This window comes from Marmota flaviventris, chromosome 1, assembly GCF_047511675.1.
Source record: "Marmota flaviventris isolate mMarFla1 chromosome 1, mMarFla1.hap1, whole genome shotgun sequence".
In the NCBI taxonomy this organism is placed as follows: Eukaryota; Metazoa; Chordata; class Mammalia; order Rodentia; family Sciuridae; genus Marmota; species Marmota flaviventris.
The window spans coordinates 216,868,327-216,882,693 of record NC_092498.1 but is presented as its reverse complement, the minus strand read 5'-3'; the positions used below and the strand labels follow the sequence as shown (position 1 = coordinate 216,882,693).

The 14,367-nt window shown below is 52.4% G+C and overlaps 2 protein-coding genes and 1 long non-coding RNA gene across 3 annotated transcripts; 1 reads left to right on the top strand and 2 right to left on the bottom strand.

The window, feature by feature from the left end:
• Nucleotides 1-4,708: 4,708 nt before the first annotated feature.
• On the top strand, nt 4,709-6,421 carry Alkbh7 (alkB homolog 7). Its single transcript, XM_027952616.2, has 4 exons — nt 4,709-4,953; nt 5,653-5,826; nt 5,915-6,039; nt 6,198-6,421. Exons 1-4 carry the CDS (start codon nt 4,750-4,752, stop codon nt 6,358-6,360), a joined length of 666 nt encoding a protein of 221 aa, XP_027808417.1. The 5' UTR covers nt 4,709-4,749; the 3' UTR covers nt 6,361-6,421.
• A 256-nt stretch (nt 6,422-6,677) lies between these two features.
• Nucleotides 6,678-7,238, bottom strand: Pspn (persephin). Its single transcript, XM_027952442.1, has 2 exons — nt 7,082-7,238; nt 6,678-6,997 (listed from the first exon to the last, which is right to left on the bottom strand). The coding sequence occupies exons 1-2, from the start codon at nt 7,236-7,238 to the stop codon at nt 6,678-6,680; spliced, it is 477 nt and encodes a 158-aa protein (XP_027808243.1).
• Nucleotides 7,239-10,611: 3,373 nt separating this feature from the next.
• On the bottom strand, nt 10,612-13,964 carry LOC114105808 (uncharacterized). Its single transcript, XR_003585097.2, has 2 exons — nt 13,112-13,964; nt 10,612-11,171 (listed from the first exon to the last, which is right to left on the bottom strand). It is a non-coding gene; the product is annotated as an uncharacterized lncRNA (long non-coding RNA).
• Nucleotides 13,965-14,367: the final 403 nt, after the last annotated feature.

Below are 14,367 nucleotides of genomic sequence, written 5' to 3'. Positions count from 1 at the left end.
TGGCATGGGGGAGGAACCTCAAGGATGCCAGTGGCTGAAGGGGAGTGAAGAGATGAGACAAGACATGGAGGTATCTCAGGTGCAGTGGTGCACGCCTGTAATCCCATCAGCTCAGGAGGCTGAGGCGGGATAGTGAGTTGAAAGCCAGCCTCAGCAACAGTGAGGTGCTAAGCATTTCAGTGAGACCCTGTCTATAAATAAAATACAGAATAGGGTTGGGATGTGGCTCAGTGGTAGAGTGCTTGTCTCAGATGTGTGAGGCACTAGGTTCAATCAGCACCACATAAAAAATTAAACAGTAATTTAAAAACATCCTTTTAAAATAAAGTCACTCATCATTGAACTTAACTGAAATTCAAATCCAACTGGGTGTCCTGTGTTTTATCAGGCAAAACTTTTCCAGATCAGCCACGGAGTTAGCCCACATGAGAAGCCAATGTGAGGGATTTCTTGAAAGTTTGAGGTCACCTGTCCTGACCCAACCCTCATGTGGCTGCAATCGGATCAAATCTTCTGGACTCACTGGAGATCTTAGATGGCACATTTTTCCCTCTTGAGCGGCCTTGCCAGGTTGTCCAGGCTGGCCTCAAACGCCTGGGTTCACACGGTCCTCCTGCCTCAGCCTCCTGAGCAGCTGGGAGGACTGGCGCGGGCCCCACACTGGGCTAGAGACAGCCTTGGTCCTTCCTGTCCTGAGTCCTCCTTTCTGGACAAGGACATGCTTGCAGTTGCCAGGGCTGCTCAGATGGTGACATTCTCGAGTCCTCTGCTCGTGTGTGGTCCCTGTTCACATGACCGGTTGCGTGTACCGTTATTTTCATTCGAATCGTTCAGATTTCCAAACAGGAAAACACAGCATTATAGCATAATGTTCTCAAGGTTCTTCTGTTGGGACAGGTGCCAGGATTTTTGTCCTAATTGTAAAGGCTGAGTGATGTTCCATTGTGCAAAGAGGTGACATTTCGTTTCTCCATTCCCACGTTGACTAAACACACATCCACGCTTGTCATGCGGAGACTCAGGAGGCAGGAGGATGGTAAGTTCCAGGTCAGCCCAACAACTCAGCAAGACCCTGCCTCAAGATAAAATAAAAGGGGCTGGGGGCTGGGGCTCAGAGGTAGAGCACTTGCCTAGTATGCGTGAGGCCCTGGGTTTGATCTCAGCACCATATAAAAAATGAAGATACTGTGTCCATCTATATCTAAAAAATAAATATTAAAAAAGTGGGGCTGGGGATATGGCTCAGTGGTAGTGTTGCCGAGTTCAATCCCAGTACAGAAAGAAGGAAGGGAATATAAATCAACCTTTTTTTCTGAACCCAGGGCCTCAAGCATGATAGGCATAGGGCTCTACCACCCAGCCACGCCCCCAGCCCCAAATCAACTACTTTTAAAAAATCTGTTTAGGGCTGGGCTGGGACTCAGTGGTAGAGCGTTTGCCTAGCATGTGTGAGGCACTGGGTTCGATCCTCAGCACCACATATAAAAATAAATAAAATAAAGGTCTATTGACAACTCCAAAAAAAATCTTTTTATTTTGGAATAATGACAGTCTTGCAGGAAGGTGTAATGATAGTGCAGGAGCTGGGGTGCCACTCGGTGGTAGAGCACATGCTTAGTGCAGGTGGGGCCTGGGTTCAATCCCCAGCACCAAAAAGAAAAAAAGTAGAGCAGAGCAGTCCCAGTACCCTGTGTGCGGCTTCTCCAGTGGTGACATGTGACAGAACAATATCATTTCAAAACCAGGCACTGATATGATCTGGAGCCTGCATTCAGATTTCAACAGCTCTACAAGCCTGGCTGAGGGTGTTGATGCGATTTCATCACGCGTACAGATTTGTGTAACCAACACCACAATTATGAGGCTTAATACTTTTATTTAACAAAGGGAAAGGAGACGCCATCTGCTGGGAAGGACCGCCTGTGTAAAGGGTGAGGCCAAAGGAGGCACCTCCTGTGGCACAGTCTAGCTGGTCCCCAGGAGCTGAGGGGCTTTTTGTCCAACAGAGAGGCTGTGTGTCCAGAAGCGTCAGACAAGCCAGGCGCGGTGGTGACGCCTGTAATCCCAGTGGCTCAGGAGGCTGAGGCAGGAGGATCATGAGTTCAAAGCCAGCCTCAGCAATACCGAGGCCCTAAGCAACTCAGTGAGACCCTGTCTCTAAGATACAAAATAGGGCTGGGGATGTGGCTCAGTGATCAAGTGCCCCTGAGTTCAATCCCTGACTTCAACCGCCCCTCAAAAAAAATGCAGCATCAGTCACCAGCTCTGAGGCACCCCTGCAATGAGGGAGAGTTCCGAAGGAGTCACTGCCTGCCTGCAGCTGCATGCGCTGCCCTGTGTTGCCAAGTTCTCTTGCTGGAGAAACACTGTAGCTGGCCACTGTATGTTCACAAGGAACCTGGGAAGGAGCAACAAGCACTGTTACCATTTCACAGGCGAGGAAGCAGGCTGAGAGGCGACATGGCTAGCCTCCTTCTGTCACTTTCTAGATATTTGACCTGGGGTGAGTTGCTTTAGTCCTGATCGTCTGTTTCCTTATTACAATCAGAAGAAAAAGCAGTTACTGTCTCAGGGGTGTTAAGAATGTTAAATGAGCCAGCTTGGTGGCACATGCCTGTAATCTCAGCGGCTGGGGAGGCTGAGGCAGGAGGATCACAAATTCAAAGCCAGCCTCAGCAACAGCAAGGTGCCAAGCAACTCAAAAATTGTGGTATATATAAAATAAATAAAGGTCTATTGACAACTCAAAAAAAAAAATATATATATATATCAACTACTTTTAAAAAATCTGTTTAGGGCTGGGCTGGGGCTCAAGTGGTAGAGCGCTTGCCTAGTATGTGTGAGGCACTGGGTTCAAATTGTAATGCAATAAGAATTGTAATGCAAAAAAAAAAGTACATGTATAAAGGCAAAAAAAAAAAAAAAAAAATAGGGCTGGGGATGTGGCTCAGTGGTCAAGGGCCCAAGTTTAATCCCCAGTACCTTCCCCACCAAATAAAGAAGTGGAGATAAGCCAAGCATGGTGTTGCAGGCCTTTAATCCTAGCAATTTGGGAGTCTGAGACAGGAGGGTCACAAATTGAAGCCCAGCCTCTGCCATTTAGAAAGACCATCTCAAAAGATAAAAAGAGCTGGGGATGTAGCTCAGTGGCTGAGAACTTGTCTAGCATGCGTGAGGCTCTGGGTTTTATCCCCAACACTACCCCCCCCACAAAAAAAAGGATGGGGAGTGATGGAAGGTTTGAGAAGAGGGATGAAAAGGAAGGCTGACCCCCAGGAGCCGTGGGTAGAGCTTAGCAACAACAGAAACTTGGGCGGGGGTGTGGCTGAGCAGTAGCCTATGCATGAAGCTCTGGGTACAATCCTCAGTGCTGCGGAAAAACAAAACAAAACTCTGGAACCCAATTAGGATTTGGTATAATCTAGATGGAGATTAATGGTGGCTCCAATGGGGTGGCAGGACGTAGTCAGACTCTAGATAGGATTTAAAGGCAGAGCTCACCAGAGAGAAGTGAGAGTAGTCTGCAAACCAAGTTACTGGCCCAAAGCAGTTCCAAAAGGGGAGATCCGTTAACTGAGTGGGAAGCTGAGGGTGAGCAGCAGGAAATGTGTTATGGTTGGTATCTGATTTGCCTCTCTGCATCCCAGGGTCAGGGTTGAAATGATGTAGAAGCCATCAGTGTACAGATGAAGTAGGTGTCCGATGAGAGCTGACTGTGGATTTGGCACTGTGGATGTTGCTGGTGGCCATAAATCAGAGCACTTTAGATATGTGGGGACCAAAAGCCAGGCTACAATGGATCCAGGAAAAATGAGAGGAAAACAGCAATACGTGTCTTTCAGGGATTTTAGTGTAAAGGGAACAGAGTCCAGGGTATGTAGCTGGAGGGAGAAACAGGGTTGTTTTTTAAAACCTGGAGGGTCGTGATAATCTAAGGAATCTTTGAAAAACAACTACACTGCTACATTCAAACCTAAACAAAAATCAGTACTTCTCATGGGGAAATGAATGACATCTGGCTTTGACCTTTCACAACTCCCTAACTGCAAACTTGGCCCCATCCCATAAATACTTTTTTTTTGGGGGGTGGGGGTTGCTGGGGATTGAACTCAGGGCACTCGACCACTGAGACACATCCCCAGCCCTATTTTGTATTTTATTTAGAGACAGCGTCTCACTCAGTTGCTTGGTACCTTGATGTTGCTGAGGCTGGCTTTGAACTCGCGATCCTCCTGCCTCAGCCTCCGGGGCTGATGGGATTACAGGCGTGCGTCACGGAGCCTGCTAGATTCCTATACTCTTGACCCTTCCTCTCACCCCGACCGTACTCTGCACTTAACCTCTGTGCCTGCCTATCTCCAAAACCTTGACCTTGGCTCAACCCTCCTACCTTGAAAGCCAGGCCAGAACCTCTCTGGACCTTCCTACGAGATCCTGGCCAGCTCGGTTGGACCTTTTCCCATTGCCAATAAAAGAGGCGGGGCCGAGAAGCGGAGGCAGACGGACTCGCGGTACAGCCAATACAACCGAGCTACCGAGGTCGCCGGGCCGACAGCGGGGAGAGGAGGCGCGCTCAGGGGAGCCAATAGCTAGACAGGGCGTGACAGCGGCAACCAATAGCCTTGAGCAAGAGGCGGGGCCGTGGGGAAAGCCAATCGCTGCGGGAGACTGGAGAGGACTCAGCCAATGGCTCTAGGGCGGGGGCGCTGCCCTGAACTCCGGCTTCCTCCGTGACCCGGCTCCAGGACCATGGCCGGGAGTGGGAGGTTGGCGCTGCGGACGCTGCCGGGGTCGGGCTGGGTGCGGGGCTCGGGCCCGGCGGTGCTGAGACGCCTGCAGGACTCGGCCGTGGTGCAGCCCGGCTTCTTGAGCAAGGACGAGGAGGAGACGCTGAGCCGCGAGCTGGAGCCTGAGCTGCGCCGCCGCCGCTACGAATATGATCACTGGGACGCGGTGAGGCGGACGGGGCCGGGTCCGCGTCCGCGTCCGCGTCGGGGGCGGGGCCATATCTGGGCGGGGCTGCGGATAAGGGGCGGGGACAGGGAAGCCACTCGAATGCGGGGGATCAGCTGGGGGCGGGCCTAGAACAGGTTTGGGGTCTGAGGCTCTGGGGCCGAGACGCGAGTCCTACGGAGAAGGGGCGTTGCTGTGGGCGGGGGTGCGAATTTCTGCAGAGGGGTGGGACCTGGGGGGTGGGAACCTGGGAACAGCAAGAGCTCTTTGGAAATGAGAGCCGGGTCCTAACTAGATCTGGAGCTAAGGGGTATTTGGGACCAAGGGTCAGACATGGATATGGAGGAGGTGAGGGAGGGTCAGTTGTTGGGGGCAGACTAGGGTCTTGGGTGGGATCAGGTTGAGGATGGAGACAGAAACAATGGATATTGGGATGGGGCTGGCAGCATTGGGGACCTGGAATTGGAGCCTGAGGTCAGATCTAGGTGGGGCCTGGGTTAGGGGGTTCCAGTATCAGCGAGACCCAGCTAAGGCCTTCATTGTGGCAGGGGCCAGGTTAGGGATGGGATTGTGAGTTGAGGCAGGGATAAAGGTCATGCTGGGAAAAACCAGTCCTTAGCTCTGGACTCTGTCCCTCTGTGCCTCAGTTTCCTTATTTTCTCTGGGAGCTCTCAGGCATGACCCAAGCCCTCTGTGCAGGCCATCCACGGCTTCCGGGAGACAGAGAAGTCGCGCTGGTCAGAGGCCAGCCGGGCCATCCTGCAGCGTGTGCAGTCAGCTGCCTTTGACCCTGGCCAGACCCTGCTGTCCCGGGTGCATGTGCTAGACCTGGAACCTCAGGGCTACATCAAGCCCCATGTCGACAGTGTCAAGGTGGGCAGAAGCCAGCACCTGGGAGTTCCCAGCTTGGGGTGGACAGGCCAGGCCAGAGTCTGACCCACCACCATGCTGCCTCTTTCAGTTCTGTGGAGCCACCATCGCTGGCCTGTCCCTGCTGTCTCCCAGTGTCATGAGGCTTGTGCACACCCAGGAGCCAGGGCAGTGGCTGGAACTGTTGCTGGAGCCTGGTTCCCTCTATATCCTAAGGTGCATCCAGCCAAAGAGCCCCACCCCACCAGCGTCCTGCCCCTTCTCTCATTGGCCTTCACAGCAGGGACTGCCATTACCCCAGGGCGGGCCTGAGGGCTGCAGGGGGACTGGAACCCTGGTCTACCTAGAACTCATAGCCTTCTTTTCTCTTGCAGGGGCTCAGCCCGTTATGACTTCTCTCATGAGATTCTTCGGGATGAAGAGTCATTTTTTGGGGATCGGCGGATTCCACGGAGCCGACGCATCTCTGTGATCTGCCGCTCTCTCCCTGAGGGGCTGGGACCAGGGCAACCTGGACAGCCACCCCCAGCCTGCTGACCCCCAGGCCCATTCCTGTTTTACCCAGACTCTGGATTTGTGAATAAAGTTGGAGAAGGGACAGCAGCCTCCTTGCTCTGCTGTCTCCTGAGACTGACCCCTGCAGGGGAAGCTCAGGGCTGCCAGGTGGCAGTAAGGAGCATGCTGGCTTAGCACACAGTCACCAGGCCAGGGAAGCCGATTCTTTATTGTGCTCTTTGCCAGCTCCCAGTCCACCACCCCTTCTTGTCTTCTTGCTTCCAGGCTCCAATAAATAAGTGAGCCCAGCTCCTCCAGAGCTCCATGCACAGGGAACCGGAGTTCTGGGCTGGGCACTCTCACCCACAGCTGCAGGCAGCTGCGGAGAGCTGGGGCAGCCGCTGCCAGCGGTGATGGTCATCAATGAAGGCCACATCAGCATAGCGGGTAGGCCGGCAGCAGGGCCCACCAAAGGCTCGGCCCTGGCCCCGCAGTCGGGCCAGTGTCAGACCGTGCTGGGTGCGGGCTCCGCGGGGACAGCTGCCAGCACAGTAGCAAAAGGTGATCTTCTCCTCAGAGGCATAGCCCAGGCCCAGCTCCGCCACGGGTAGGGTCAGGCTCCACAGTTGGCAGGGGCTGGCTGGGGCTCGGCGTAAGCGAGCATGGGGGTGGTGAGTGTCTAGGGGGAAAAGGGGGCATGGTTTAGGGTCAGTTCTCAGCCTGAAGGAGCTGGGAAGTCACCTGGGGTCCCTGGGGTTCTTACCCAGTGGCGGCCTGCAGGTCCCTCCAGCATCTCTTGTCTGCTCAGACAAGAACTCTTTCTCTGCCACAGGAGCCCCCTGAGTGTCAGGGCTCCGGCCGATGCCCAGCTGTAGTGATAGGAGCAGCAGAAAGCCAAGCAGGACTCTCCCCGTGGACATTGTGACAGTCAGGTCCTGAAGCTGGGGAGCCCTGTGCCTTGAATTTATCCCTTGCCTGCCCGGCAGGGAAATAACCTCTTCCTCGCCTGCGTCCTGCACAGCTGGTCCCCCAGTCCTCAGCTCTAGGCATCAGTTCCCTCTGCCCCCACATCCGTCCTTCTAAGAGTTAAGGGCGCACCCCCACCCCACCCCATCCAGACATTCCACAGACCCATTTCCAACACCCCCGTCGCCCCCTGATTTACGAGTCGTGCTGGAAGCCAGGCCTGAGCCCAGTGCGGACAACCGGTGTCCCTGCTGCCCCTGCTGTCTAGTTCAGGAACCCCCATGTTGAGTGCTGGGAAGGCGGCTTGGCAGGTGGTCAGGTCAAGGGGAATCTTCCAGCATGGCTTCCTCCTGAAGGATTAAGATATCATGCCCCTGTCTCCGGGCCTGGCTCAGCCAGCATCAAAACAGGAAAAGGGAGAGGCTGGGGATGGCCAAGCATGGGACACGGGGCAGGGATTCCTGTCTTGGGAGGAAACCTGAGGGCCCAACTGCAGCCCTATCCTGGGACCTGAGAGCATCAGCCAAGGGGAGCTAGACTTCTAGGTCCAAGGTGAAGCCAGCAGTAAGTCATGGCGAGGCATGGGTTCTGGTGGCCTCACACCCATGGGACCTGGTGTGAGTGTTCGGTGTTTAGTGCTGTGCCTGGCGCTGAGGAGCTGCCCAGAGCTTTGTTTTTTTTTTTTTTTTTTTTTTTTTTTAAATACTTATTTTTTAGGTGTAGATGGACACACGCAATCCCTTTATTTTTATGTGGTGCTGAGGATGGAACCCAGGTCCAGCCCGTGCTAGGCGAGCGCTCTACCGCTGAGCCACAGTCCCAGCCCTCTGCCCAGAGCTTTTGAGGCAGGAGATTACTAATAGCTTGTTGGCTGTGTGTGAGGAGGTGCCTGGTCCCACACAGAGGAGTGGTTAAAGCTTGGAGATGCTGCACCCCACGATTCAGAGTGTAAATTGGTAGCTCTTTGCATGAGCAACTGTGACTAAAATCGCCCCAGGAAACCTCCTTCAGGAGCTCCTCCACCTGGGAACTAAGCTGTAAGCCCAGGATACTAGCTGCACCTTTGTTACTGGAATTCATGGGTCCGCAGGGACCTGCGTCCGTGATTGTCGTGGTTGTTGTTGTTGCAGTACATATTTATGTTACTTTCAGGAAAAAAAAAAAAAGTCACTTAAGTCATCCAGAACTACACCTGGGATTTGAGCCCCAGGTCCCCAGAATGCCAGGCTTCTAGCCTGACCAAAGGTGACACTGCCTCCCTCAGATGCTTCCTGGCCTGAGGTGGACTCTGGGTCAGAATACACACAGCAGGAATGACAGGGGTGGAACCTCCCGGGTAAGGAGTCATGCTGCTCTCCTGAGGCCCAAAACCCTGGCAGAAGGACGGGAGGAAAGTTGGACCACACGGGGGATTCCTGGGAATTAGCCTGCTATCTCAGGCATCCCTCGGGGCAGCCAGGGGCCTGCAGATCTGGGTGGGGCAGTTTTCCACCTGCAGTTTCCAGCTGAGGGTAGGACCGAGGCCTGACCTCTGCCTTCAGCCAGGTCATTCAATGTTGTGATGTGGTGGGGTTGCGTCCCGCGAGGAGGTGAAGCAACGGAGTCCACACACGAAGACTCCAGGAGTCAGGCTTGGTGGCGCTGAGCTCGTTTTATCGCGGCAGAGCTACAGTTTATGTAGGGCATGTCTACCCATCACCATTGTATAAGCCAGCAGCACAACATCTTGGAGCCAGTCATCATAAAGATCAAAACCAACCGTACTACGGGGAAGTAAAGGAGCCTGCCAAGCGGTCGGGGAGGGCAGGAAGGGTCACCACTGGACGTTTCCAATGGCCTGTCCTAGAGCAAACAGGTGTTCCTCTTCACTCACACTGGGAGGTTTCTCACTCTACCCATCCACGGCTGTCACCCACACTGCGGGCTGGTTCTTTCCCACATTTCCCCCCCTTTTTTTTGGTATACATATACTAACATAGCTTGCTCAGTTTCCATCTTATAAGTGTAGGCACTTTATAAAGACATACAGTATAACAATACAAATGACACCTATGCCAGCGATAACCCAGTTGGTGGGGTCAATCAGAGCTGAAAACTTGTCCCATAGTCTCTGCAAGAAGGAAGGACTGAGGATTAGGTTTGCTTTAGTTTCATTTAGGCTAAGAATATGGGGATGCAGCGTCCTGGTGAAATTTCTAAAAGCTAGATTCCAGGGTCCTTTTAACCGTTTAGCTAATTCAAACCGGGGCTTTGTGACATTTTCTACAGGGATAGCTGTTTGACAAACATACAGATATTGAGGAATACAGGGTATCCTACATTTAATCGGAGGATATCGATTTTTTCATCCATGAGATTAACCTGTTGTTGTAGCATTAGGATACCTCCCTGCAAGTGTAGGTTAAGTTGTTCTTACACAGTTAGGGCTCTAGCGGAGCGTTGAACTACCTGGTTGATAGTGGCAGCATTAGCTATAACTGGGCTAAAGCTATCCCAGCAGCCGTGGCAGCAAGAGAGGCAGCAACAATGGCGGCAGTAATATCAAAATCCCATTTTGGACGTGAGAGGGAGATCTCTTTGGTAAAATGTACCTTTGGTGAAATGGACAGAGGAACTGTCTGTCATCTGTTGGGAACCACAATATGGGGGGGGTGTCCTCATGAGCACTGCTGTCTTAATGGAGGGGTTCCAGCAATTGGTCAACATACAAGAGGAATTAGTGCAGTCGAGGTGACCTCTGGTGGGGTGGACTGTAGAACTTACAAAGAAAAAAGTGGTTTAACACACACATGTCCCCGAGTAGCACGGGTAGCAACAGGAGAATCAAAGATGCCATTAAACCAGATTGCATCAACGGTGACAATAGGGCTAATATCCATACATTTATAGGGGCCACATATTAATGGTCTACCCAGTTGTGCAGGACCAGGGGTATTTGTATTCTAAGATTTACCCTTCTGGATTTTGGTTGGCTTAGCGGTGCTGTTTTTTAGGTGGGAGCCTCCCAAGCTGTAGGGCTGAGACCAACTAATGAGCTCATCCAAGAGGACGAATGGTCGGATGATGGAAAGGCAATTTCTCCATGTTATGGCCTCGAGAGGCGTAGAGCTATTTGTATATTTGCGTGATAGGCAGGGCTGTAAGAATGGTCGGGGCCATGAGCGGGACTCCCTAACTCGAACCTCCATGCTTTCCCTTTCTAGGGAGAGAGGCCCATATCCCATGGTGCCCTGGAGAGCCCTGGTTCCCAGAAGGTGTCATTATGGAAGCATGGTACAGACTGGCATATTTCCCCCACATTGGAAGTGTTAGCAAGAAGCAAAAAGGTCCATGTATGATTGACTTTAAGTGATGGGTTCCAAGAATACTGTACCATGGGATCCAACATTACAGGAATGAGAGGTAACATTAGTAGCAAACAAGAAGGGCAAGACTGTATCGTCTAGGCCAACAGGTAACAAAACTCCAGGAGTTGGTGCCCCCGCCTATCATGCCTGTGCTCGTGAGTAGCGGTGGTGATGGTGCACGGTAACAGAAAAAGAGTGTCCGCCCCTGGCTCCGGGTCTGGGGCCATATCCTGGGCTTGTTGAGCCAAGCTCTCTATGTCCCCCCAAGTTCTTTATGTCCCCCCAAGTTATTTTTTGTGCTCTTCTACCATGAGATCGTCCGTGATGGCGTGGGCATTTCTTCCTTCCATTGCTGGTGGCAGAGGTGTCGGCAGGCAAAGTTCCAGGAAAGCCACAGGCGGAGCCGGGAGGTGGGGTGTCGTCAACAGAGAGCTCCTTCAGGTGCCTGGCTGGTGGTTCCACCATCCTGGGTGGGAGATTCATGTTGTAGGACTGGGCGGATGGTCTTTGTCGGGATCCAGATGAGCCGAGAGGCCATTTCTGGAATGACACAAGCAAAACCTCGCCCTTGGGTTAGCTGTGGGTGTGGGCCATTCCACCAATTGGTCATTGGGTCCTTCCAGTGGACTAGGGGGAGCGGGAACCCCAATGCTTAGTAGCTGGGGAAAGACCTGATGCATCAAAAGTTAAAAAATTTAAAGTTATCAATGATTGTGTCAGGAGAGTGTTAGGGTCCCCTTATTTCCCCCTTTTTCTTTTTGTAGTTGAGTTTTTATGGTTCGGTGGGCTCTTTCCACTATACCTTGTCCCTGGGGGTTATAGGGGATACCAGTTATATGAGTGATGTTCCAATTATGTAGGAACTTTGTAAATTTGGGGGATGTATAGGATGGGCCGTTATCTGTCTTGATTGCCCAAGGTACACCCATGCAGAGTTCAGCCTGGGCGACTCTGGAGAGAAATTCTGGAAACACTCATTGGGTTTTTGAATTAAGGACCTGAGATGGACTTCTGCCTGAGTAGAGGGGACACCCTTAAAGGCGCGCTGTGCACACAGACGGACCTGATCAAAGTATTGGGCCACCCCCACCACAGCCTGGGGGTACTATGGTTTCCTTCACCCTTACACATATGCACGGTAATGGCAACTTGAGCAGAGCATTGCGGATGGCCCGTTGGTCACATTCATCACTAGAGGAAGCTTTCTACTGTAGAAACTGGGGTCTTGTAAGGATGGCCCACATGAGCATGATCCAATCATGGGGAGTTTGGGGATTATCTGCCCATTGGTCCATAAGCTGCTCCATATAGGGAGAGTCCAGACCATCTTCTAGGGTGGCCTATGTATGACAGCTAGATCCTTTTGGGTTGGAGCAATCCAAGGCTGATTTGATTTGCTACATTGGGCCCTACACCAACAGGGAAAGCCTGGGTGGCATGGGACCTCATCTTAAGCAAGTCTGAGTATTGATTCAAAAAGGAGTTATTAGAATAGGGTGGTGTGGGGCCTGCGGAGCTGGAGGAGACTGGCCACTGGATGGCAGTAGAGGCCAAGGATAAAGGGAGAGGGAGCCATGGACCCCTGCAGTTATGGGCTGGGTACAGGGAGGGGCCCCCCTGCTCAGGCAGGCAGGTGTTGGTGCCTCAGAGGAAGTGTTGGCGGAGGCCCCTAAGGGTGCATTTGCTTCCTGTGGAGGGGGGCTGGCAGTGGCAGAGGAACCTTCAAATCTAAGATCAGGCCTTTCAGCTACAAGGACATTGTGCTGGCTGACAACATCATCTTCAGTGGTCCCTCCTAAACATGCTATGATGGCGGTAAGGACTGGGAAGAAAGGAAGGGGGAAGGCTTGGCCTTCTTGAATTTCCCTATTCCGAGCCAACACAAGGAAGTGATGCCAGAGCTCTTTGTCCCAAAGTGTATCAGAGGACATACAGGGTGCCAAGCAAACCACATTGTCCCTGAAGTCAAAGATATCAGGGTCTTTGGTCTTGAGATGGCGGCTCTGGGAAAGGATCCTGAGCCCAAAGAGCCAAAGAACAACGGTTACTATGGCATTCAGAAGGAGAAGTCCCCGGATCGGGGCCCACTGATGTTAAGGGAGAAGGTGGAAGGAATCAGGGGACATGGAAAAGGTGTATTGGGTCAAAAAGTGCTGTTTGGGAGGGAGACTCCCCTGGCTGTCACTCCGGGAGCCAGCTGTCACCCGTATGTCCCTCACTGTGTCTCAGAAGTGAAGGGTGGCTATAAGCCGTGACCTTCATGGTTTAGGCACTGGGAGACCAAACCCTTACTTGTGCCTTCTGGATGAACCAAGGGGCTCCCACTTTGTAGCAAACCAGGGAGCAGGGGGTTATGTGCCTCCCTAATAAATCCTATCAAAGAGGCGACAAACTGAAACCACAAACCAAAAGCAAAAAGGGGGCAAAGAGGTCCGAGCACTCACCAGGCGCAGATGTATAAGCTGATCAGGGGCACTCACCTTTCCTTTGTTGCCACAGAAGTCGTCCCGCAGGGGCCGCCCCACATTGTCGGACACCAGATGTTGTGATGTGGTGGGGTTGCGTCCCGCGAGGAGGTGAAGCAACGGAGTCCACACACGAAGACTCCAGGAGTCAGGCTTGGTGGCGCTGAGCTCGTTTTATCGCGGCAGAGCTACAGTTTATGTAGGGCATGTCTACCCATCACCATTGTATAAGCCAGCAGCACAACATCTCGGAGCCAGTCATCATAAAGATCAAAACTAACCGTACTACGGGGAAGTAAGGGAGCCTGCCAAGCGGTCGGGGAGGGTTGGAAGGGTCACCACTGGACGTTTCCAATGGCCTGTCCTAGAGCAAACAGGTGTTCCTGTTCACTCACACTGGGAGGTTTCTCAGCTCTACCCATCCAGGGATGTCACCCACACGGCAGGCTGGTTCTTTCACAATGCAATACAGGTTCAAAGGTAGTGGCTGTAGCCAAATCTCTCAGCCACACTGCTGTCCAGAAACCTTCCTACAGGGAACCTGGTGGGGCTGGACATGCAAAAGCATTACCTGGCTTGAAAGGCGAGAGGGCACCCCAGAAACACCCTAGGGAACTGAAAATAGGCCCAGATGCTAAAGCCAGAAAAAAGGACACGAGGCTCTGGTGGCCATGCAGACAAAGACTGAGGGGAGCTGGGCAGGGCGGCACACACCTGTAATCCCAGAAGCTCGGGAGGCTGAGGAGATCTTGAATTCAAAGCCAGCCTCAGCAATTTAGGCCCTGAGCAACTTAGAGAGACCTTGTCTCAAAATAAAAGTTAAAAAGGCCTGGGGATGTGGCTCAGTGTTAAGCGCCCCTGGGTTCAGTCCACAGTACCAAAAAACAAACAGAACTCTGAGCTGAGAACCACACACAAAACAGGCAGGGGCGCACTCCTAATAACTTTGAAAGCAAAGGTAAAACCATCTTGAATGACCTGCCTAAAAAGTAGGCCTGCCAGGACTCCTGTGAGGACCCCACCCCAAATCACAACCTGAGAAATATCCTATCCACAAGGGAAGGCAGAGGACACTGCAGACGCTCACAAATGCAGATTCTAGACTCGTCAAACAAGCTGTAAGGTAGGGATGCTTAAAATAAAAACCTAAGAATTCAAGAGGGGATCAAAAACATCAGGGACAAGACACTACCCAAACACAGCAGTTGATGTGAAAAACAAAAATACTAGTGTGGGCAACTGACAGTGGAGTCACTGGAACTGAGCGCTTG